Here is a 24,594-nt window from a genome sequence, read left to right on the forward strand (position 1 = left end):
GAGCTTTTTCTGGTCCTTATTGGTGCTGGGCATGCCTCAGTCGCTTGGGGAGACATGCAACCTGCTCTCCACCCTGAGACACTGGCCCAACCTGGCTGCGACCGACACCAGCCTCTCTAATACAAGGGTTGGTGGGGTGGGAATGGGATCTGGGAGGAGAGGATGATAGAAAGGGGGATGGGCCTGCAGTGCCATGGCTTTAAGAAGCTCGGAGCAGGGGGGAAAGAGGGCTGGCCCTGCCGAACCTCACATGCCCACCCTGGGGGTCAGGAAAGCCAAGGTTGGGCCAAGCAGGTGTGCGCTCACGACTAGCGAACCTGTTGCTAAAATTCACCTCTGGGAACAGTTGATTGGGGTTATTCCGGGAGCCGATCCACCCGCCAATCAACTGCTCGTGCTGAATCAGGCTAATGTGCTGAAGCTGACCAGGCTGTTTGCTAAGTACGCTAGCCAGATGAATACTGATAAATGCTGGTAGGCAGAGGCAGCATTTCTTTTCCTTATTTTCCTCCCCCAAAACTAATGTGCATCTTATACTCCGGAAAATACGGTATCTATCAACTGACAAATAATGCTTTTGAACTGCTAGATGGGCAGGAGCTAAGAACAAGAGAGAGTTACTCACTCCATCCTGCAGAGCTGGACTCTAACCACCAGAGTGCTGGCAATTGCTCAGCACCTCCAGCATCATTAAGCTTCTGTGCTTCTGTGTCCCGTTTCCAAATAAAAAAGTGTTTAATGTACAAAACAGTATCAACAAAACTGAATGGTTCCAGTGTGTTTAAATGCATAAGTCTTCTCACAAGAAGTAGTGACTTAGATATTGTGGAATGATGAGATAGTCCCTCAGTTCATTACAAATAAATTCAGCTGTGAGACCTCTATGCAATTCATCAAAAATGAAGGGTATAGGCAGCCATTAAAGTCAAGTATGCTGTGTAAACAAGGTTTAAAAGCATACAACCAAGCCATTACAAAGATCAGCATTTATTAAAGTAAAAACTCCTTCAAAACCAGCACAATTCCTGTCCATATTGTTTCCTTGTCAACAATACAGGAGTTTCTAAGGAGTAAAAAATCAGAGCTCCTTCCATTCACCTGCACAGATGGGAAAAGTAATTGCCATCTCAATTTATTGCAATCCTTTTTTTTACTCCTACATTGCTCTATAGTTAAGTTCATTTCTCATAGCAAAAGGGCAGTTGCCTCACAAATGGTTCTGCAAAATTAATATTCCACACCAGCCAACTGCATTTGACCACACACACCCCCCGGAACTTTTTTCCATTACTTTAACACCTTCCATCCATATAGTTTCTTAACTATTCTTCGAATGAACACATACCAACCCACAAAGACTTCTTATGCTATTCTGCCCTCCTGTGGCTGTTTGTAATAATTGCAATTTGAGCTTCATAATATGGACTAGATGGGAAGGAGCTGGTTTAGGCTCATCTTAGTCCAGTGTTGTGTTTCTCACAACGACCAGCTACATGCCACTGTGGTGCTTGCAAGCATAAAGTGGATATTCAGCCCTCTCTTGTTCCACAACTACTTTTGGGAGGCCCGATATCCTCAGTGAATGAATCCAATCTATTTTAAAGTCGTCCAAATGAGCAGCCCTCTCCACATCGTGTGGTGATGAATTTTGCTGATTTAATTATAAACAAGCTAATCATGAAGTAATTTTTTTCATCTATTCTAATTCTCCTTCTTATCAGTATCACTGGATGATCACTTAGGAGTATTTTTCTGTTACTAGAATGGGATGATCAAGAAAATAATCCTTTGAGAATCTACCAGAATAGAGTTTACTAACACTTTTCATTCATTACGGTAATTTCCCATTTCTAGGGAAACATGCTTGAAAGGTTGATTTAGCTTGTAAATGTTTGTATATTTAAAGGAACCTTTGATGATCTGACAGGTTATATCAATCTTAGCTGTCAAGTTATTTGGAGTTGTCAACTGTCACATCTGATAACAAAATTTAAAGCATCTGAATTCCAGTATTAAGTCAAAGGATATATCTGATGAATTTGAAAGCACAGAATAAAAATATTTTGAATAAGAAATGAGATACAATTTTCCAGATTATCTGGGCTATCCAGATGTTTTTAACCTAAACCCTCATTGATGGTCACACAAACTATGATGGTGGAAGTTATAACACATTTCAAGCACACTTGATTCCTTATTCCTAGTTGTAAAGAGGTAAACAGTGGGTAAATTAAGTCATATCTCTATTTTGTAACGGTATGGGCTAAGATAACAATTGTTGTGGCTGAAATAACTCACAATAAAAGGGCAAGTAGTGCTCAAGGCTGAGAGGCATAGAATATTAAAATCACCATATTTGCTTTCTAGCTGTAAATTATATATAATGACAACCGTAGCCACTATTTAGAATAGTTTCTTACTATCATATATTTTGACGGTAACATCTTTCTATGAGGTTCTTAAAAGAAAACATTCCAGAGAAAGCTGATTGATTGATCAGATTGATTGACAGATACTGTTAACTATCTCAGACATAAAACTGGTCCATCACTGCCCCCAAGTGGTTTGATGGTATTTTAAGGTGACCAGATTTGGTAAAGAGGGATTGGTAAAGGGGGGGGGGGGGCTTGATTAAAAATTTTATACGGAGCAACAAAAATTTTCATACAATGCAAAAATAGCATTGTAATATTTTTTTTTATTTCAACATAACTACAATTTACAAATATAACTTTGGTCACTAAGCCCATTATACCACCTTTCTTGCCACAGTTCTTAAGTGAATAACTGCAGCTGGTATTTTGTATTTTGGATAGAATCTTTTTTAAAATAGTCTAAGACAATTTAAAAAAAGATTCTATCCAAAATACAAAATACCAGCTGCAGTTATTCACTTAAGAACTGTGGCAAGAAAGGTGATATAATGGGCTTAGTGACCAAAGTTACAATGGCATTGAAAAAAGTGACTGATGACCATTTTTCACACTTAGAGACCATTTTCACACTTAGCGACCGTTGCAGCATCTTTATGGTCACGTGATCAAAATTTTGATGTTTGGCAACAGTTACAATTTATATTTGTAAATTGTAGTTATGTTGAAATTAAAAAAAATATTACAATACTATTTTTGCATTGTATGAAAATTTTTGTTGCTCTGTATAAAATTTTTCATCAAGCCCCCACCCCCAGTCAAAGGTGTCCCTCTTTACTTAAAATCTGGTCACCTTGCTTTTTAGGATGCTGTCTAGATTTGCCATAGCTTTCCTCCCCAGGAGCAAGCGTCTTTTTAATTCCTTGGAATTGGGTATGTCTAGTTTAATGAAAAGAAGGACCGAGGTATTGTATTGTGGTTGCTGCAATTAATATACTTAATAACTCCATTTTTATTCTTTATTTTTTAATAATAATTTTCATAACAGTTGCTCCTGTTTTGTAATTACTGTTTTATATTATTATTTTAGTGGATTGTTGCCACCCCTGAGAGTCATTTCTATTGAGATGTACACATTTGAACAATAAATGTATTTATTTTCATATTTAAGGAAAGGCATCATCTATAAACTAAGCAAAGGTGTAGCTTCCAAGATGTGCCCTTGGGATCTTGAAGTTGGTGGGAATCTACTCAGAGATTAATTGAGGAAAGCTTAATAACAGGGAGTTCTTAACTTAAATCCACACAGAATAAAACTATTTTAATAAATCCTATGCACAATAAATAAAATATTATTTTAAAATACATTTAAAAAGAAAAGAAAAAACCCACTTACCAGCAGGCTTGCACTCCAAGTAAACCCAGAATGATGTAGATGTTAATACAAAGAACTGAGCAAATTGAAATGGTGAAATTAGTCAGGGAAAAATGCCACCATTTTTCGGAGCAGTCCTCCAACCTATGTGCCCCTCCCCTCCGGAAAATCCAGGAAGTAACCTCTCTAGCCATTTCCTGCAGCTCTATGGTACTAGATCATTTTTTTCTTATAAAATGAGGTAAAAAGCGGTGTGGGGGGGAGGTCCGTTTTGTTGCTTTAACATTTTAATATCTTCAATGAAAGTACTGAGACAGAGAGAGAGAGGGATTAGACAGGGTGTCTTTTGTATTGCCCCGGTTAGGATTTCTTAAGCAAATCCACTGGGCTTTCAACATGAAGCCAGAAAATCGGGACTTTTTTAAAACGCAGCGGGAAACGGGAAAAATTGTTATAAAGCGTGATTGTCACGCTGAAATTGGGACGTCTGGTCACCTTATGGTATTTCCCCCCCCCAAAAAATACACTACTTCACACTCTATTCCAGGGGAGTCAAACTCATGTCATCAGGGCAGTGTCACATGATGTATCGGGACTTTTTTCCCCTTCGCTAAAACCGATATGGGTGTGGCCAGCACAGGAGCATCCAGCCCACAGGCTGAGAGTTTGACAGCCCTGCTTTATTGCATCACTCTGTGTTGGGAACCAGCCAACTAAGTGAATCAGGAGCTGTTTTCAATCTAAGCAAGATTGACTGAGATGCCTTTTTCATTTCTTAAGGAACAATAATTCTCTTTCTGAACATTACTTAGAATTCTTGCTGGGCTGAAGTGTTCCGGGACTTTTGCCATCAATAAGCTGGTCTAACTCTATAATTGCCCGCAGTTGTCGGATTAACGATGGACTTGCCAGACATTTTGAAACAGAAAAGACAAAGTGACAGCTAAGCCTAGATATGTATAGCAGTTGAGAAATCAAAGACAAACTTGTGAGGAAAAATCCAAGAATAAAGGAAAATCCTAAATGTCCTTCATTTATATATTTCGGGGGAGGAAAAAATAAGAAAATTTATTTTCTTCTTGTGTGCGTGTGTGCGTGCTTCTCCTTCCAACATCTGACTGATGCACCTTGACAAATTGTATTTCCTTTATCCCACAGGGTAACATCTGTGTATCTCTCTTATTTCTCATTCACTTGAACTAGCTATAAGAATATAAGCTTGATTTAACTGTTCAGATCCCAATCAGGAATATCTGCAATGGGAATTTAAAAGGTTATAATGAAGGCTATGACCTCAAGACTGAAGTGCATTTCCATTCTTTTGTGTACTTTGTATGTGACAATTGGGAAAAAACCCCACAAGTGAGGCTTTTGATTATGTGGTCACGGCCATTATGTTAATTTTTTTTCACCCCCTTCAGATTTTCCCAATCCCAACTCCTTATGAGTGAAATAAGGATGTGTTATGGTGCCCTAATTTTGTAATGCAATATGTATGTGTCTTCCATAGAATTTCTTCCTCCTCATACAGGGCATCAAATTAGTGCTCTGATACAGTAAAAAGCACACACTTTGTCCCAAAAACCCTCTTTTTATTTCAAAGGCTGTGAATTATGTTCATTCACAGCCCTTAATGAGTCCCAAATGGTTGTAAAGAGTCCTACAGTAGGCTGCCAAAGTCCTTCAGGAGAAGGCTGATAAGCACTCACCTTTATCTTCCTTGAAACGCTGCCAAAGACTTAATTGACAATTAGCTTGGCAAGGCCACATGGATCAAAGAGTCAGAACGGAGCTTCAGAAGGTAAACTGACCAGCATGAACCACGTTGCTTCCTCCTGTGCCTTTGTTCCTCCTTTATGTCCTATGGGAGGGGCCAATCACCTCCAAGCCTTACTCCCGAGTCGTCCCTTCTGTCTTAACTGTTCTTGCCTTCTGACAGCTCTGCGCATGCGCACACTGAGAACAGGGGGAGTCTGTTCCTCTGCCTCACTGCTGTCCGACTCTGGATGCTCCGGAGGCAGCACATAACTCCCAGAGGGCCCCAGGCCCCTCTCTGCCTGTGTTGCAGAGCCTCATCAGAGCCTTTCCCAGACTCCAGAACTGGGCCATGTTCCTCCCCAACCTCCTTGATGTCCGACTCTGCTGCCAGCTTGGCAGGCCGCCAGCGGACCACAACAATTAGTTTGATTTTACTTTATGCAAATGATATGATCTCTCTTTGTGGCAAAAAATTGCTTGGACAGTATCAACCTCCATCATATAAATACAAATATTGTTTTGGGGAAACCATCAAAGGCGACATGATCTACTGAGGATTTGCAACGGAACAATGTAAACAAATTAATTCTTGAGTGCAGGCTTTCATGAGACAATATCTTGATAAATTCACCCAGATTATGATTAAATAGCATCCTTATTTCAAGCAATTATTATATAAACACCTGGGGATTCCATTGCTAATACGTTTATTTATAGGCTTCCTTTCTTAATTACTGAAGCATTTGTAATCCACATTCCAGAAAATCTTAAAACAATAATAAAACAACTTATTTCTTTGCACCCTACTCTTCTTAATGCTCATGGCCTCTGTCTTCGCATTTAATAATTGAAATGAATGGAGCCTGGATATTTCAAAGGAAAGTGGCCTGCCACAGAAATAATCATATTTGTCTGAATCCAAATCAACTGGAAATGGGTTTCAATACATAGAAATATCCATAGCGAACATCCTTCAAGTTTTCTTCATCACCATATGCTGACTACTAGGTAGTCATATGCAAAGGAGATGAAATGTTCTGTCTTTTGTTCTGTTAATTCTACTACACATCTGAAACTATTCAGCCCTATTCAGATAAAACAAAGCAGGGGCCCTTCATGGATCCTCATTTCGGCTTCCTGTGTGCAGAGAGGGAGGGGTTCTTTAGAAGGGTATAAAGCAGCAACCATCTTGTCCTGGCCTTCTTGGACACCATAAAATCTAAAGGAGAAAGGATGAGTGTTTAATTTCCAGTATCCTAGCAATTCTTTAGCAATGCCCAAAGGCCCACTGGAGTCTGACTTCACCCACCTAACTAGGAAGACTGCCCAGATTTTTCTAGCCTGACCCCTATCAGATGCACAAGGCCCTCAAGCCTCATAGTCCTATAGTTACTACAAGCACTGATCTTGATGGCTGAAGAAAATGGAAGCTGGTGTCCATTAGCTCTGGAGATCATCAGTCCGAAAATGCCACTCTGTTGCCCCAAACCCTCTATCTTCATGGCCACAGAGGGAGTATGCAGTCATTTAAGGCACCTTCCTGCTGGCTTCAATTGTGAAATGAGACAAGCATTGCCAGCAGAGGTGGGTTCCTACTGGTTTGGACTGGTTCAGTCGAATAGGTAGTAACTTTGCTTGTCATGCTCCTAAACTGGTTCTCCCAGTGCCATAAGCGCCTCCATCTTGTTTTTTGCTTCTGCACATATACAGAAGCATTTTTAGTACTGCGCATGCGCCCTGCATGTCACTGAGAGAACCGGAAGTAGCAGCAGCCCGAACCCACCCCTGATTGCCAGTACTATCACTCCCCCTTCCCTGTCTATTATGTTGCTTGAATGTGGCATGGATTTCCTAAACTTTGGGATATATAATAAATGCAATGCTTTCTGTTGTTTTCTACAATCTGTTTGTTAAACTTTATTTTCAAAACCCAATATTCTCCTATCTCCTTCATCTACTGCAACTTAAACACGGATCAAACCACCGCAGGCTTTACCTGTTGATTGATCAACATGGCAAGAATATGAGTTTCTTTGCTGCTGATTCTCTATACATTTGGCTGCAAGGTGGTGGCCAAAGCAGAGAAGAATAGGATTGGTGTGATAGTGGTCCATAAAAAGCATCCCGATCCATGTCTTGTATCCTGCAAAGAAATAGCAATCCCTTTACTTGGGAAGAAAAGTCATCTACAAATGGGATCTGATTGAGCTTCTAGAACAGGGGTGTCGAACTCATGTCATCACAATGGCGTCATAAGACGTATCAGGATATTTTCCCCCTTCATTAAACCAGAGGTGGGCATGGCCATCGCATGATGGATCCAATTGGTGGGCTGGGAGTTTGATAGCCCTGTTCTAGAAAATTGTAATTAACTATAGGAAATCTAACACAACTCTTTAGTGGTGAAGATATAAATTCCAGACAATGAGGTTGGGTAGCTTATGTGCTTTCCATGAGATTAATCCATCTCCCTCAAGAGCTACTTAACTATTTCCTCAGGGAAAGGCTATAGATGTCAGCATAGTTTTCCTGATGCTTCACTCAAGTTCTACCCTCTTCCCAAAAGGGAACATCAGACTGGGTGAATGAAAGTCTCATAGAATCAGGACCTGAAGGCATATCCAATAAGAAGGACTTTCAAGTGACAGCAGTAACTAACTAGAAGAAAAGTTGTTGGAAGAATTCCTTGCAAGCATTAATGCAGGTGCAGAAAGATACAGAGATGGTTCTGCTCTGACTTTGTTTGCTTGTTTATTTAAATTTATTATGGCCACCCACTCCAAAGGACTTATGGCTACTCACTATAAAAGATTATCCATCCTCCTCTCTCAACTGAAGATGGCTTCAAAATGCTGTAGGCTCTTTACAGGAGCCAATCATATCTGTGGGAACAACTGTGGATGGTTGATTAAGGGGTTATGATACCATGGAAGATTCTGCAAAGAAATCCTGCCTTTGGATCAGATTATGTGCTCCACCTTTGGTTTAGAGATCTGATGTGGATAAGGAACAGAGGTGGGTTGCTCCCGGTTTGGCCCAATTCAGCCGAACCAGTAGTGGTGATTTGGCCTGGGTCACAGAACCAGCAGTGACCCAGGCTGGCCACGCCCCTGAAATGATTCCCCAGTCTCTTCTGCTGTTGCTGGCATGTTTCTGCACAGAACAATTTTTAGTCAACTGCGCATGCACAAGCAATGCATGGCCAGCACACGGGCACAGCGAACCAATATAAACTGGTAGAGGAACCAACCCCTGATAAGGAGGTATGAGTTCAAATATAGTATTGTGGCTGGGCTGGCCTGCAGTGTAATCTGACATTGGTGCCAAAGTGTGGGATGCCCTTTCATCTGTGAACTCTCAGCATAGCACCTCTTGGTCTATTCAAGCTTTAGTGAATTCACCCATCAAATGGCATTATGCAGTGGTCATCTCTTCCTCCATACATAAATCTGTGTCAAGGAAAAAATGGCAGGGAAGTATGGAGACCCAGAATATGGTCTGGTCTCAACACTTTTTCCTAATTAATAAGAACTGCTTGGGAGTTGAATTTTATAGATGATTCTCAGCTTCCAACCCAACAGGTAATCCTCGCCTTTCAACCACAATTGCAACCAGAATTTCCAGCAAGACGGTTGTTAAGTGAGCCACACACAATTTAATGACTATTTTGCCATGGTTGTTAAACAAATCACCACAGTTTTTAAGGAGATCATTGAATCGTTAAAGGAATCCGGCTTCCCCCATTGATTTTGCTTGTCAGAAATCAGCTGGGAAGATCATAAATGGTGATCACATAACCATTAATCATAAATACATGTTGGTTGCCAAGCACCCAAATTTTGATCAAGCGACAATGAGGATGGTTGTTAAGTGCGAGGACTGGTTGTAAGTCACTTCTTTCAGCTCCGTTGTAATTTCAAATGGTCGCAAAATGAAAGGTTATAACTTGAGGACTATCTGAAGTTAAATTAACCATACTCCATTAATGAAGTAATACTTTATTCAGGGAAGATATGTGTTAAACTGATGAAAGGGCACAACCTAAACCAGGGGTCTCCAACCTTGGCAACTTTAAGCCTGGAGGACTTCAACTCCCAGAATTTCCCAGCCAGCTGGCTGGGGAATTCTGGGAGTTGAAGTCTGTCAGACTTAAAGTTGTCAAGGCTGGAGACTTCTGACCTAAACTAATTTCCTGGTTTGCTTGTTTTTCCATTCAGGGATATTCAAAGGAATGTCCCATAGAAACACTGGACCTTACCCATGTCAGCTGCTTCATAGCCTTTAGGCATGATGGTCCTATCAATCCGAGCAATCAGCCAGGTTCCCAAAACAACACTGCATATCAGTCGGATGAGACAGGCGCTCAGGCCCAGCATCACGTTAGAGAAGAACAGGAAGTAATTGAAATTATGGAACACTTTTCTGAAAGCACAAATAAATGACCATTGGAGAGATTCGCATTGATTCTGAGGATCTAACGGTGGAAATCGAATAAGTGGTCCCTGCCTCTTCTGATGATTATTTGCTTAATTGTAAGTTAATTATTAACTTAATTAGGAAGCATTTCAGAGGATCAAGATATTCTCTTGAATGTGCTGCTATGTAATTTGGAGTAGCTCCAAGAAAAACGTGAAGGAAGTTTATATCTAAAATATTTTGTTTTAAATCAGGGCTGTCAAACTCGCGGTCCACGGGCCAGATGCATCACATGCTGGCCACACCCACACCCAGTTTAGCAAAGGAGGAGGATCGTGATACGTCATGTGATGACACTGTGACGACACGAGTTTGACACCTCTGTTTTAAATGATCGCTTGATGGGATTGTTAGGCCTGCCCCTGCAACTGGACTGACGGGGATGGGAGGAGTCTTCCTTTGGAACAGTGACTGATTGGACCATGTGATGGACTTGTGGGTGTTGGGGCAGCACCTTGAGCTTTCAACTGGATGGGGAAAACCTGGAAGCTTTCAGAGTCAGGTTTTCCCAGATGTGTCAACATGGCTCTTCTAATAAATTGGAACTCTGAGGAATCTCTAGCCTCTGGCTCTTATTGGATTGAGGATGCTATTTGGAACCCTGACAATGATAACATACTCATTTACCTCATGAAGTTTACTTCAGTTTCAGAAATGAAGTAAGAATAGTTCATAAAAATAAAGAATCGAGACCCAATTAAGGAGAACTTGCCTGTTATCAAGAGCCAAAGGCTTTTCCTTGTCATCTTGAAAAATCTTTGGCTGGAGAAAAAATCGGCTGGCGGTCATAATCTGCAGCACGACGAACCCTATGACAATGGCAACCGTCAAGCTGAAGGGGAGAAGGCACAAATAAGCCGTAGCTGTGGAAATCTACACCCCCAATGAAAGAAGATACTTTTATGTAGCTATAGCTCTTTATTTTATATATCTTACATGAGAGAAAGTGGGGGGAGGGGGGAGAGGGAGAGGGAGAGAGAGGGAGAGGGATAGAGGGAGGGAAAGAGAGAGGGGGAGAAAGAGAGGGAGAGAGGGGGAGAGGGAGAGAGAGGGAGAGAGGGAAGGAAAGAGAGAGGGGGGAGAAAGAGAGGGGGAGAGGAGAGGGAGAGAGGGAGAGAGAGAGAGATGGCTAAAGCTGAGCTGACCAAAGTAAAGGCAGAATAAAATCTAATAAATAGACACATACACAAACACACACATATTTTCTTTTTTTAATTCCAATTGCTCAGACCAATGGCACATCTTCAGCTAAGCCTAGGCCTCTTCCAGATAAATATCTTAAAACGTTAAAATTGAGGACCTCACAGGTTAGTCTTAAACAAGGGTGCAGCCAGGTGGAGTTGTCCTCTAATATTAATTTCATGAATACAGGCAGTCTTCGTGTTCAGGGTTAGGGTTAGGGTGAAACACCCATAGCAAACAGAACTCCAAGGTAGGTAGATTCCTCAAAGAACAGTTTTATTGGTTATATTGGATATATCATCTCTGAGGCTTCAGTGTTGCCACCTTGACTTACGAATTTAGCCCAGAATTTATGTTGCTAAGTGAGGAATTTGTTGAGTTTTGCCACATTTTACAATTTTTCTTGCCACTGTGGTTAAGTGAATCATTGTGGTTGTTAAGCTAGTAACACGGTTGTTAAGAGAATCTGCCTTCCCCATTGATTTTGCTTGTCAGAAGGATGCAAAAGAGAATCAGGTGACTCTGGGACACTGCAACCGTCATAAATATGAGTCAGTTCTCAAGCATCTGAATTTTAATCACATGACCAAGGGGATGCTGCAGCAGTTGTAAGAGTGAAAAACAGTCATAAGTCACTTTTCAATGCCATTGTAACTTCAAATAGTCTGTTGTACAAACGAACCGTTGTAAGTCGAGGACTACCTGTATAAGAAATATATTTTAAGAATTGGCAGGAGATTTGAGCTAACTGAAAAAAATATTCCTATGTAAACTGGGGATCCCAAGTTTTGACCCTTTTTATTTAGTTTTGAACCTTTGTATTTAGAATATCTACATAACCCAAATCTACAAAACCCTACATATTCATGCTCCAGAGACCTCTCACTGCAGAACTGGCCTCTCCATGTGCTCCACCAGACAATAACAGACATGTTTTCTGGCCATCCTAGTCAAATCAAAAGCACTTACATGCCCGTTCCCAAACTTTTAGCCATTTCTATCCCTTGACCGTGCTTTATGGGCATCACCAAACCATAAATGAGCATCACTCCGATGAGGCACTGTATTATGTGGATGACCAAGTAACCTAGAATAGAAAGCACAAGCAACCAATTGAAAAGGCCACATGAGGGCACTCTACACTGCTAGAGGAAACGATAAAGCATACATACCCCAAACTAGATAGGCAATTTGCCAACCAGAATATCTTGCAATTGCTCCCTGTTAATGCGAAAACAAAAAGGACAGATATTTATTTATATTAATTAATTTATTAGCCAGTTAAAATTCCGTTGATTTTAACTGAAATAAAAATGCATGGTTCTTATTCAAAGTGCCTTTTAAGTACCAAATATAATATATAAAAAAACAAACAAAGCTACTGCCCCTTTCTGAAAATTTACAGAAATTATCTTTCTCCTTTCCTATCATAAACATGCACAAACATAAGGAACAGCCTCAACGTATGATCAAGTATGTCTCTCATGCAGCACCTTATTGACAAAAAATAATTACCAGTTTAAATTGATACATTAATTCTGATTACTCCCAAACTTGGAATTCCATGTACTTATCAAGAATTGATAAGGAGTAAAAGAAAAGTCCCAGAGTAGCAAATAAGTAAAATTAATTCAGAAGGGAGTGTGTTTAGGGCTGCAAAATTTAAATCACTAACTACTAAATGTCCGCAGAGATACAGAAAAAAAGTTTTTGCTTCCATATAGAGGCTGTCAGATTTCTGCAGATCTAGGTAGCTCTAGTGTAAACATTACTATGCCACTAAACTCAAGAATACCAAGTATTTATACAGCATAGTTTAAACTATAGGAAAAGGAATTTAGCAACAGAAAAGCTTTCAAAATACAGAAGGCATGAGCTGTATCTTCTGAAATACATAAGGATGGATTACAAAGCTGTTGAATTTCTTTCTACACATTTACCTATAGTAGGAAAAATCTGGGGGAAGCAGTCTTGTGCATACACAATATGCATAATTTTTCAGGCAGATTTCCATCAAGTGATTGGAGACTGTTGCTATCAAGCAATGGGATTATTCACTTCTTGGACACTTTCCTACCCAGGCAAATTTTATCCGTGGATAAAATTGCAAACTGTGAATGTCAATGACCGTGACTTTTAAATACACAATTATAAGTGAAACATAACAAATTCTTCATACTTTACAATGGGTGGATATTAAACATTTATTTCCAATCTCTTGATCCTTTGAAGGTCAACAGTGGAATAGATGCTACTCTCTATTTAAAATGCAGGCTACTCTTGGTTATTGAGAAATCTGAATATGAGCCTGACAATTAAAGAATGCTGCCATTGTCCTCCAACACAAAGTAAAACTAGCAAGACCAAATACAAAAACTGCAGGGGGATTAGTTTATCAAGTGTGGGTGGAAGAGTGTTTGAAAGAATTCTGACTGAAAGGCCACAAAAAAGATTTTGCTTAAAAATCAGTTGGATGTGAAGAAGTTAACCAGGATTAGAGAACTCACCACGCTTTGTGAAGATGAAACTTTACTAAATAATGCTGGAAGGAATTCCTTCTGTCCTGCCCGTAATCTCTTGATATGTTTTCTGGGGGGAAAAGGCATTAATGCACATTTTTGAGGTAGAATTTCAGAAGTCTTTTAAATCATATGTTTTAATAGAAGAACCCTGGTCTGTGAAAATAAAATATCCAGTAGAGCAGGGGTGTCAAACTTGTTTTCATTGAGGGCTGTATCAGGGTTGTGTTTTACCTCTGGGGGGGGGATGTGTGGCCAAGGTAGGCTTGGCCAGAGTAGGTGTGGCCAGAGTAGGCATGGCCACAGTAGGCATGGCCAGCTTGACATCACTCATGTCGGGGTGCCTGTGGTGGCCCGAGCACTCTGCCAGTGAAAACAGGCTCCCAAGCTTCGTTTCCGGCTGTGACGGCCTCCTACAAGCCTCTGCCAGCGAAAACAGAGCTCTGCATGCAGCCCTCCCAAGTGCTTTTCACTGGCAGGGGCACTGCAGATTGGTCCTTCACTGTTTCCATGGTGGCCCTGTGGGCCATATCTAGGCACACCATGGGCCTGTTTTGACATCCCTCCAGTAGAGGATCACAAACTCAGAAGAAGATCAAGGCATACCTGTAGCAGGCAAGGATATGGAACACGTAGCTGACACTTGTGAGAGAAGCAGAGCCAATGCTGAAGATCCACACACCTATGGAGAAGCAGCTTTGGTGATTTATTTTGTCCACAATCCTCATAATCAAATGCCAATTATGTTTCCATACTCAGCCAGCCAGCACAAGCATGGGGGAAAATAATAAACTTTAGGGTATTTTCTTTAATCCTTGTCTTGTTACATCTCAGTTGTTTTTCAGCTCAGAAGTTAAACTGATGTACAAATGAAAAGGCAACCATTATGGACAATACCTATGTTTCCTTGACAGTAATATGTCTTCTTAGCATAAGGAATGGGAAATAATATTCTATCCCCTTTTAACCAAAAAAATTTTTTTATTAAACTTTAAAGATCTCACCATTAACTTTTTGTTTAAAAACGTCACCTTTAAAAACTACACCCATTGCATTTTTTTTTCAAATTTGAACATGACATCCATAAAACAAGGTTCAAAAATCAATCACCAATATTAATTCTGTGGCCAGTATTTGCCTACAGATTTAATTTAAAAATGCTCTCATGACTATACCTTCCACGACTTCAACGAATTCTTTTAAAGGTTCGATATCTGATACATTGCTGGCAGCTGGAAGCCTCTCATAATCTGATATCAGAATTACCAGAGTACATGAAACAAGCTTGTAAACATAATACTCAATCACAACAAACTGGAAGAGAAAGAGAGAAGCAATTATTGGGTGATTATAAAGGCATGTGAGGAAGACCTTGAGAAATGGGCCAAAAAAAGGCTGCCTGGGGAACAGACCTAAGAAGGGGCATTGGCCACAGCTGCATAACGGACAGAGGAAACAGCTCAGCAAGGATCCCCTCCCTCCAACTTCTCAGGCTGTAAAGGAAATGGCAGGAGATTTGTACTTTCAAATTTGCAAGATTCTGTTAATGTAGCCTTAAAAGGTTCTCCTTGCACATATGTGCTAGTCGTTCCCGACTCTAGGGGGACGGTGCTGATCTCTGTTTCAAAGCTGAAGAGCCAGCGCTGTCTGAAAACGTCTCTGTGGTCGTGTGGCCGGCATGACTAAATGCCGAAGGCATACGGAATGTTGTTACCTTTTCCCCAAAGGTGGTTCCTATTTTTCTACTTGCATTTTTACATGTTTTCGAACTGCTAGGTTGGCAGAAGCTGCAACAAGTAACGGGAGCTCACTCTGTTATGTGGCACTAGAGATTCGAACCACCAAATGCCAACATTTCTGATTGACAACCTCAGCATCTTAGCCACTGAACCACTTTTGTTTCCTGTCCAATCTGCCTGAGAAGATTAACACCAATCTTTCAAGCCTGAAAATGCAGCTCTCCTATTGTCTTTCTCTGAAACCTGAGAAATTAGGGAGAGTCCTTTCTGAGACTCTTTCTCTGCCCATTGTGCTGCTGAGAGTTATGCAGCATCTCTTCCCCCTGTTCCTCAATATATTTCTCATGTATCCTTTGTAGTGATCCAGAGATATTGCTGGCAATTTCAGGTCCACAAGCATAACCCATAACTCCAAGATGCATATTTTATGAAGAAAGACATTGAATCAAAAATCAGCAGCTATCAATAGTTAATATCTCTGAGAATAACAAAAATAAATGTTTTATAGAGCTCTTTTTCCTTTTGGTATGAGAACAATATTAAGGCCGATGCTATAGAGCAGGACTCTTGAGAACTTAACCTTAGGAAATGTCTTTTCCTAAGCAGATATAACAAACCATAATTCATGTACCCTCAACAGTTTCATTAAGTAGGGCTGCTCCTGCAAGGCAGACTGTTTCTTTACAATTTGGGTAGGAAAATGTTATACAGAGCAATGGAGATTAGGACTTTCCATGAACATTTCTATACTTTTGTTTGTGAGGTGCAAGAAGAAGGACAACTGCAACAATGGTATTTCAATAAGTTTTAAGTAGTCTCAATTTGGAATAAATTATTTTTTGTGCGCAGCATACAGAAAACAGACTACGCTCTACACAGATTCTATAATCCATTGTCTATTCTTTGCATTACAAAAAACAGTTAATACCCAGAATACCTTAAGTTTAAGATTAGTGAAATAAAATTGGAAACACCCATGGTTTCCCAGTTCAATGTGTTTTGCATGACCCACAACTCTTTGGCTTACCATGTAAAGGCAAATGATGGCAAGCACTGCTGTGCAGATCATTCGGCTGGGAAACTGAAAGTAAGGATCCCATTCATAGATGTTCCGCTGGATCCAAGGTTTCTGAGGCTTCCTGTTTTTAAAGAAGACAATATGCACAGCTTGGAGGAGATGGGTAACAAGAAAAAGAGGACAAGGCTTCCTTAGCATCATTCACTTTGTATCTTCTTTTACCCTTAATCTAACTGCAGCCCAATATCCCTTTACCCACTCTTCTATAATTCTAATATTGAGCATCTATATTAGATTGACTGCCAGTCAGTTCAAGCTATTTTCTCTTTCTAAGGCAAGGTTTCCCAACCGTGGCATGTGGACTTCAACTCCTATGGCTGGAAAATTCTGGGGATTGAAATCCATGTGTCTTAAAGTTGCCATGGTTGGGAAGCCCTGTTCTAAGAAAGGGTAGCTAGGAGCGTGACCCGTCAAAACCGCGCTCGACTAAGCCGCGCCCGATTAAACCGCATCACTGACGTCATCAACAGGATGACAACAGCGAGTGCAGAGAAAGAAGGGCGCTTTAAATAGCGCTTTGAAAGCAAGTCGATTCAACTTAAGGTAAGGGTTAGGTTTAGGGTTAGCTTTAGGGTTAGGTTTAGGATTAGGTTAAGGGTTAGGGTTATGGTTATGGTTAGGGTTAGGTTTAGGGTTAGGTTAAGGGTTAGAAATAGGTTTAGGGTTAGGTTAAGGGTTAGGATTAGGTTTAGGGTTAGGTTAAGGGTTAGGTTTAGGGTTAGGTTAAGGATTAGATTTAGGGTTAGGTTTAGGATTAGGTTTAGGGGGGTTAGGTTTAGGTTTAGGAGTTAATTTTAGGTTTAGGGTTTACAGCGTGCTTCTGTCTCCGCGCTGTTGTCACCCTGTTGATGACGTCAGCTACGCGGTTTAGTCGGACGTGGTTTAGTCGAGCGCGGTTTTGTGGTGGAACCAGCTAGGAGGCCACCATTCATGGAACACAACAAAGGCAAGGGGAGTTAATCAAGATACCCCAATGGATTATCAATTCCCAAGCCTAGATTAACTCTTGAACAAGAGAAACACATGGTTAGGGCACCAAGGGAATGGGCACCATTGAGTTCCCCCCCCCTTGCTATCATGCTCTTTTCTTTGGCACAGTAAGCAACTAAACTTTAAAAATTTTGAGTCGTCATAATTTGTTGGTTGAGCAATGAAAGGTCCAAAGGCCAACATTATTGCACTAAGACTAGGGCATCGTCTGGCTTAATCTCACCCTGCCAATCCCTTCCAGAACTAGATATTAAGAGCACCATTGAGCTAATTATTTGTGACTAACATCTTCAAAGAACTATGTCTCAAATGAAATGACAATTATTTCTAAGGGTCCTTCCCAACAGCTCATTGCTTGAGATTATTTACTGTCATCCCTTCAAGGTAAGCCAGAAACCAAAATCTTGCAGGGCAATATTATTTTACTATAAAGCTATAATATATGTAGTCCTCAACTTACAACCATTCATTTAACAAGTGTTTGAAATTACATCAATTCTGGGGAGGAAAATGACTTACAACCAGTCCTCACCCTGGCAATCATCCCCGCATCCCCACAGTCATGTGACGAAAATTCAGGTGCTGGTGTATACCAGTATTTAGAATGGTTGCAGCATCCCAGAGTCATGTGACCTCCATTTGTAACCTTCCCAGACAGCTTCCAACAAGCCAAGTCAATGGGAGGCAACAGGATTCACTTAACAATCACGATTCACATAACTGTAGTGATTCGCTAAACAACCCTGAGAGGAATGGTCATAAAATTAGGTGCAACTCGCTTAACAACCACTTTGCTTGGACATGGGAATTCTGGTCCAAATTGTAGTCATAAGTCAAGGACTATCTGTAACATATTCTTGCAAGACTGAATGTTCTTCCTCCCTCCCTCCCTCCCTCCCTTTATCTTCATGTGAGCTAGGGAGGGATTCCCCAGAAAACAAAATATGGATTATTGAGGGAACTGTCCCTAGAAATTAAGAGTATATGGTGTATATGATATCCTAAGAAACATTCCTCAAACAAAATGAGTGTCCTCACTGCAGTGGAGGTTTCCTCAACAATTGTTGGACGTATTGAGCATGATGGGTCTCCAATAAAGTAGTGTTGTCCTGCAGGGAAGGAAAAATAATTATTTATTGCTTTAGGCCTTAACACCATTCAAAGGTCAGAAATGGTTAGAAATAAGGAACAGAGGAGTAGAAGTGGCTGATGACCAGGAAAAAAAATCCCTTTCCCCATCCATCTTGCATCCTACTCCATCCCTCCTCATCTATAAATATAATCTGTATTGTTATTGTTGTTATTGTTGTTGTTGTTATTGCTGTTACTGCTGTTATTGCTGTTGTTGCTGTTGTTATTATTGTTGTTGTTGTTGTTGTTATTATTTGGTTAATCTTTGGTGGGATTCACAGCCTTTGGGGCTGGTTGGTAGCTCAACAGCCCAAGTCCTAACCAAGGACCTAGGCACTGTTAAGGTAACGTCGGAGGATATAAGCTGTTCCAAGTAGGGTGGTTTTTTGTAGAATCAGAATGTTCAAGTCTGATAAATTTAAAATTTCCAAATAGTGAGGTAACCCCTTTAGGTATTGCTCCAAGGGCTCCAATTACAATTGGGATAACACACGATTTCTTTTTCCACAGTCGCTCAACTTCAATTTGCAAGACCTGGTACTTTGTCATTTTTTCTTGCTGCTTATCTTCAGTTCGTGCATCTCCAGGTATTGCAATGTCAATGAACCATACTTTTTTTCTTTTTAACTATTGTTATGTCAGGTGTGTTGTGGGCCAAGTGCCTGTCAGTCTGAATTCTGAAGTCCCACAAAATCTTGACTTTCTCATTCTCTAAAACCTTCTGAACCTGATGTTCCCAGTGGTTTTTGCTGTAGTCAAATACAAACATTATTATTATTATTATTATTATTATTATTATTATTATTATTATTATTACTACTATTATTATTACTACTACTACTACTACTACTACTACTACTACTACTACTACTGTTATTAGAATTATCTGTTTTATGGTTTTATTGTTTTTTATGTTGTAAGCAGTCCAGAGTCGCTTGGGGTAGATAGCAAATAAATTTAATAAATAGATGAATAAATAAACAGATGAACAAATAGGAGTGATCTCCTGAGTAACTTTGGAGAGAACATATATTAGAATCAAGAATATTTTGATGATTCTGGGGCAGGAAGCTAAGTGAGTGAATGAGTGTGTGTGTGTGTGTGTGTGTGTGTGTGTGTGTGTGTGTCTGTCTGTCTGTCTGTCTGTCTGTCTGTCCATTGGTCCATCCACTCAATAGCTCCAGCTATTGGAGGTGTTGGACATTCAATTGGGTGTTGTGAGGATATTGGTCAACATCTGGAGGACACAAAATACTCCTGCAAAGGGACCTATGCAAAGGGAAAGAAATACTCCAGGAATACTCACCGTTGGAAGGCCTGTCTGGAACTGGGCCCATGACGCTTTTATCAACATATGGGTGAATTTCCCTAGGAGGAAAAGCTGGCAGACCAAAGAAGGCCAATAGAAAATGATATTCTCATAATACCCCAGAATCTGCACAGAGAAAAGAAGAACCAAGCTGTTATCTGCTGGTATTACAATGAATCATTTCTATGCCAGGCGAACTCCTAATGATTAGCCCTGCAGCCATATGTTGCCATCCTCAAAAGCTGCCCACATCTCTCTTCCTTCTGAGCCCTAACATTAACCCTTTGAACGTTCAGTTGGACTGCGGGCCCTGAATCAATCCGGAGCTCAGCTGAATGGCTGGCCTTCTGCCCACTTCACCTGCCAGCAAATCTATACGTGGCTTTGCAGCTGCCAACTTGCCTAAACCATGCTGGCTTGACGAAAAAGGCTTTCCCTGTTGCTGGTGTTAGCTGGAAATGCTACAAAGCAGCCCTGAGATTCTTTGTTACATCTTTGTCCAGGCCTCATCTGAAGCTGAACTGCAGCATCTTAAAAATGACATGACAGCCAATGTTCCCTCTAATTTTTTTTCAGTGTGTGCGGAAAAGTATAGTGTTTGAGCGGCACATTTTCATGCCTGAGCACCTGAATTATTTTCACTGATGTTTCACAGAGCAATTGATTTATAGGATCCTAATTGGAATGGAGAAAAATGGTTTTGTGCGTGAGTGTGTGTGTGTTTGAGTGAGTGATCCGGTAAGGGAACTGTGCCTATTTAGGAAAGAAGGTTAATTATTGCAAACATGATCAGTCGAAGCTAAGTATGGGGACAGATTGGGCGGTACAGAGAAATGATAAAAGAGTGGGAAAGAGAAAGAAAAAAAGAAGGAAGAGAGACAGAAAAATACAGAGGAGAGAGAAAGTGACAGAAGAATGGAAAAGAAAGAGAAAGAGAAGAGAAACAAAGAGAAAGAGGATGAGAGAGACAGAGAGAGAAGAGAGGAAGAGGAAAGAGTAAGAGAGAACATTTCATTTCAACCCTGAGGTGCAAATATTCTCTTTGATTGGTAATTTTATTTGTCCATTTACTATCCAATACTCTCATTTCTCCTTAAGTTCATCAAGAATCCCCTTCTTTTTATTGAATTTATCACAATACCTTGAGAACACCTTTTTCAGCATAGCTTTACAGCTATTTAAAATATATAGTAATTTAGGTCAGGTTTTCAGAACATTAGTCTATTTATAAGTCACTAAGTGCAAAGAAACAGAATTCAGAAAGTTGGCTTCCCTTTTTGTAATTGCCTATTGCCTGCTTAATTTTCTACCTACATTTTTGATAACTGATATTCACTCTTGACCCAAGGAGCCCATCGTAGAAAGAAACCCTCCCTATGAACTTTGTTGGGTTTCCATGGAATGAAGTTTGATCTTTTTCTCAACCATACAGTAGCATATTCTTTCTAAGGAGGATATAATCTAGTCCATAATTGCCTATCAATCTAACAGTATGGTGATTGACAATCTCTTTATATTTCAACTCTAACTCTTTCAGTCTTAAAGGTTTGGGGAGGAGAAATCCAAAAATTCTTTTAAAGAGGAAAAAAATGCTTGCAGAATTGCATCCATGGAGACATGTATATACACAACACACAGAGAAACAAACTTAACAAAGTGCTAAGCCTATTGTGTCCCATGAGGGAGGGTGGGAGGGGGGAGGGAGGGAGGGGGAGAAAAAGAGAGAGATCCACATTTTGCACTGTTATTAAATAGGTACATACTAACTTCTCCGTGTGGGCACTGTCCAATGTGCACAGCTGTAATTACAAACCTGCCAAAACAAACAAACAAACAAATAAAAGGAAGAACCTCAGTTGTGAAGCATAGTTTAGGAAATCAAAGTCCTGAAATTAGATCTAATCCCAGGTGTTTCATCAGAAACTTGTGTAGGCATAGAAACTGACCAGCACCAATCATGGGATAAAATTAAGAATTAATCAGGTCTCAGAATAGAACATTCAGACTTTTTCTTGACTTTTTTTTTCAACCCATTCATTCTTTATTCGTACATTTGCATGATCCTCCTATATTCCATCTATGTGGGACCAAACCACCACAATGCATTTGTTGCATTGATAACTTACTTTTGTATTCACTCTACATTTATTCAGTATTCTTCATTCATAATTCTATCTTTCCTTTAATCACTCTCTTCTTGAGTACATATTCCCACTGTATCCAATTTTAGGTTTTTCTTAATATATCCAACTCTCAATTCTACGTGATAAAATTAGCAGAAGCAAGCATGTCCTTAAACATGGTCATTGTCTGGCTGAACCTTGTGAGAGTTTGTAAAAAAAATGCTTTAAAAATAAATAAATAACTTTTCATGTCTTTCACACAAGCAATACACCATAAACTGTGCACTACTTTTCTACTATCATTTGCACAACTTAACATTTTTTTCTGTTTCTCCATTTTGATGAACAGATTATTAAGATACACAGAGTAAAATCTCTTTTTAAATTCATGTATAACAGTATTCTGTATTTTGCCTGGCAGATGCAATCAGCAGAAAACAAATGTTAGATCCCCACTTCTTCTTTCATTTTATAATGTATCTAACATTTACTGCAAAACATCTGAGTTCTGAGTCGTCAATGTGACATTGTTCAAATGCAAAAATGCATGCACAGTCACATCCATAATCAACATGTATCTAACTTCCCCAGAGAGGTTTTCTGCTCAGCATTAAACTATTCACTAAGAATCCCATTTATTCTCATGCATGATTTATTTCCATTGTATCTTTCCATTTTTTCACAAAATGTTTCATGATTCTAACCTATTCGTTTTATCATATGTCTTCCTTATATCAAGGATTTATTTAATCTCAAGGACATGTTGAACACCAAAACCTGAAATGTGCAGCCTTGACCAACTTAAAGTAATTCCATGGTTCCCAAAGTTGCTTAGTTTTATCTTTTGTATCTTTTCTATCAGAATCCTGCCAAAACTTAAATTAATTCCTCTGTAATTTTTGTTTTCACATTTTCTAGCATTCTCTTAATGGCAGGATTTTTCCAATTGTGGAACACAGATGCACAGTCACCAAAAAATAGCCTTTGTGTTAAAGTGAGAATAAAGTATTTTCTAGTTCTGACCTGTTCTTCAAAAGACAAAGGGATTGGAAACTAAATGTTTAATATCCATGCATCATAAAGTGTAAAGAATTTGCTGAGCCTCATTTGCTACTACATGTTAAGAAGTTACAGTAATATGCATCCACCATTAGCACTAATCTGTCAGATGAAATCTGAGATGGGGGGGGGAGAATTATCCATGTAGATACGGTAATCCCCAATCACTTCACACCAACCTCCCTTCATCACTTAATAGAGGTGCCATTCCTCAGAAATGATCTATAATGCATCTGTACAAGACATAATGCTTTCAGAGATTTTATTCACTGAAGTAATTGTGTAGGCGGAAATCCAATAGTCCCACAATCCATTCATGGTCACCTGCAACAAATAATTGAGGGATCTCCGCTTTCTATATTTTGATGTAATTCCCATCATTCTTAACATTTCCTGTCATTCTACCTTAAATTATATACATTATACCACTCCTGCAATGCTTAAGCCATACTGTGGCACAGTGAAGTTAGTAAACTAGCAGATCTGGGCTGCAAAAATCTAGACTGTCACTAGATGGAAGTAAAGTATTAAGAATTTACTCCATCACTGCTGCTTTTTAACAACATCCAAATTTCCAAGTTTCACACCTGATAACCCTTTTTTATAAACAGTATTTTGAACATATTTATAATCCAAACATGTTTGATCAGTGTGATTTCCCTCCTTATTATTTTGATGCCATATCAAGAGTCTATGTAGCAAGTGGTATAACAATTTCCCTGCTCCAAAACTCATTTTCCCTTATTTCTACTGTAGTTTCATTGCAAAGAGATGCTCCTTCTAGTCTACTATATTATTAAAGTGATCACTGTCTAATTACCTGGTTTGTACTACATTGAATCGATTTAAAATTATTTCTACTTTCTTCTAATTTGTTGCGCCATGCTTTTTAACTGGAAAAGGAAGAAATTCCTTTGTTTCTGCCTTGCAAGGAGAAAACATTCATGGAAGAACATATACTTAAAAGATACCCCACAGTTCCCTTACTAACAAGAAAATTCATTTCTCTGAATCTTAGAACATCTTATACTGAAAGTCTAAAGCTACAGACTCATTGCTGGGCTGATTGAGGATTATATTGTTAGAATCACAGTGGCCCAGTGATTAGAGTGCAATATTGCAGGCTATTTCTGCTAACTGCCAGCTGCCTGCAATTTGGCAATTCAAATCTCACCAGGCTCAAGGTTGACTCAGCCTTCCATCCTTCTGAGGTGGGTAAAATGAAGACTCAGATTGTTGGGGGCAATAGGCTGACTCTCTAAACTGCTTAGAGATAAAGCTGTATATAGGCTATTGCTATTGCTATTTATTTGAACTAATCAGAAATCAGACTCAGGATTCAATTTCCTCTAGCATAGGATGAGGGAGAAAAGATTTCTTAAGAGTCAGTCCTCATACCAGTCTATTCCAAAGCAATGCAAAGTATGAGAATTCTTAATATGATATTTTTAAATTTGTTAAAAGTAATATCTATTACCATTAA

The 24,594-nt window shown here is 39.6% G+C and overlaps 1 protein-coding gene across 1 annotated transcript in view; it reads right to left on the reverse strand.

The window, feature by feature from the left end:
- Positions 1 to 6,195: 6,195 nt before the first annotated feature.
- The window catches only part of LOC106545797 (stimulated by retinoic acid gene 6 protein-like), a 28,252-nt gene continuing 9,853 nt past the window's right edge, over positions 6,196 to 24,594 (reverse strand). Inside the window, exons 6-18 of the mRNA XM_087716320.1 lie at positions 21,697 to 21,742; positions 19,927 to 20,055; positions 18,528 to 18,598; positions 16,449 to 16,560; positions 14,858 to 14,996; positions 14,289 to 14,364; positions 13,671 to 13,752; positions 12,336 to 12,384; positions 12,133 to 12,250; positions 10,694 to 10,813; positions 9,764 to 9,927; positions 7,502 to 7,648; positions 6,196 to 6,724 (exon numbers count right to left, since the gene is read on the reverse strand). Of these exons, the coding sequence (XP_087572446.1) occupies positions 6,630 to 6,724; positions 7,502 to 7,648; positions 9,764 to 9,927; positions 10,694 to 10,813; positions 12,133 to 12,250; positions 12,336 to 12,384; positions 13,671 to 13,752; positions 14,289 to 14,364; positions 14,858 to 14,996; positions 16,449 to 16,560; positions 18,528 to 18,598; positions 19,927 to 20,055; positions 21,697 to 21,742 (1,348 nt within the window). The 3' untranslated portion in view covers positions 6,196 to 6,629. The remainder of the gene's footprint in view (positions 6,725 to 7,501; positions 7,649 to 9,763; positions 9,928 to 10,693; positions 10,814 to 12,132; positions 12,251 to 12,335; positions 12,385 to 13,670; positions 13,753 to 14,288; positions 14,365 to 14,857; positions 14,997 to 16,448; positions 16,561 to 18,527; positions 18,599 to 19,926; positions 20,056 to 21,696; positions 21,743 to 24,594) is intronic.

This window comes from Thamnophis sirtalis, unplaced genomic scaffold (genome assembly GCF_051295495.1).
Source record: "Thamnophis sirtalis isolate CommonGarterSnake01/CBP01778 unplaced genomic scaffold, rThaSir2_p1.2 scaffold_5, whole genome shotgun sequence".
In the NCBI taxonomy this organism is placed as follows: domain Eukaryota; kingdom Metazoa; phylum Chordata; class Lepidosauria; order Squamata; family Natricidae; genus Thamnophis; species Thamnophis sirtalis.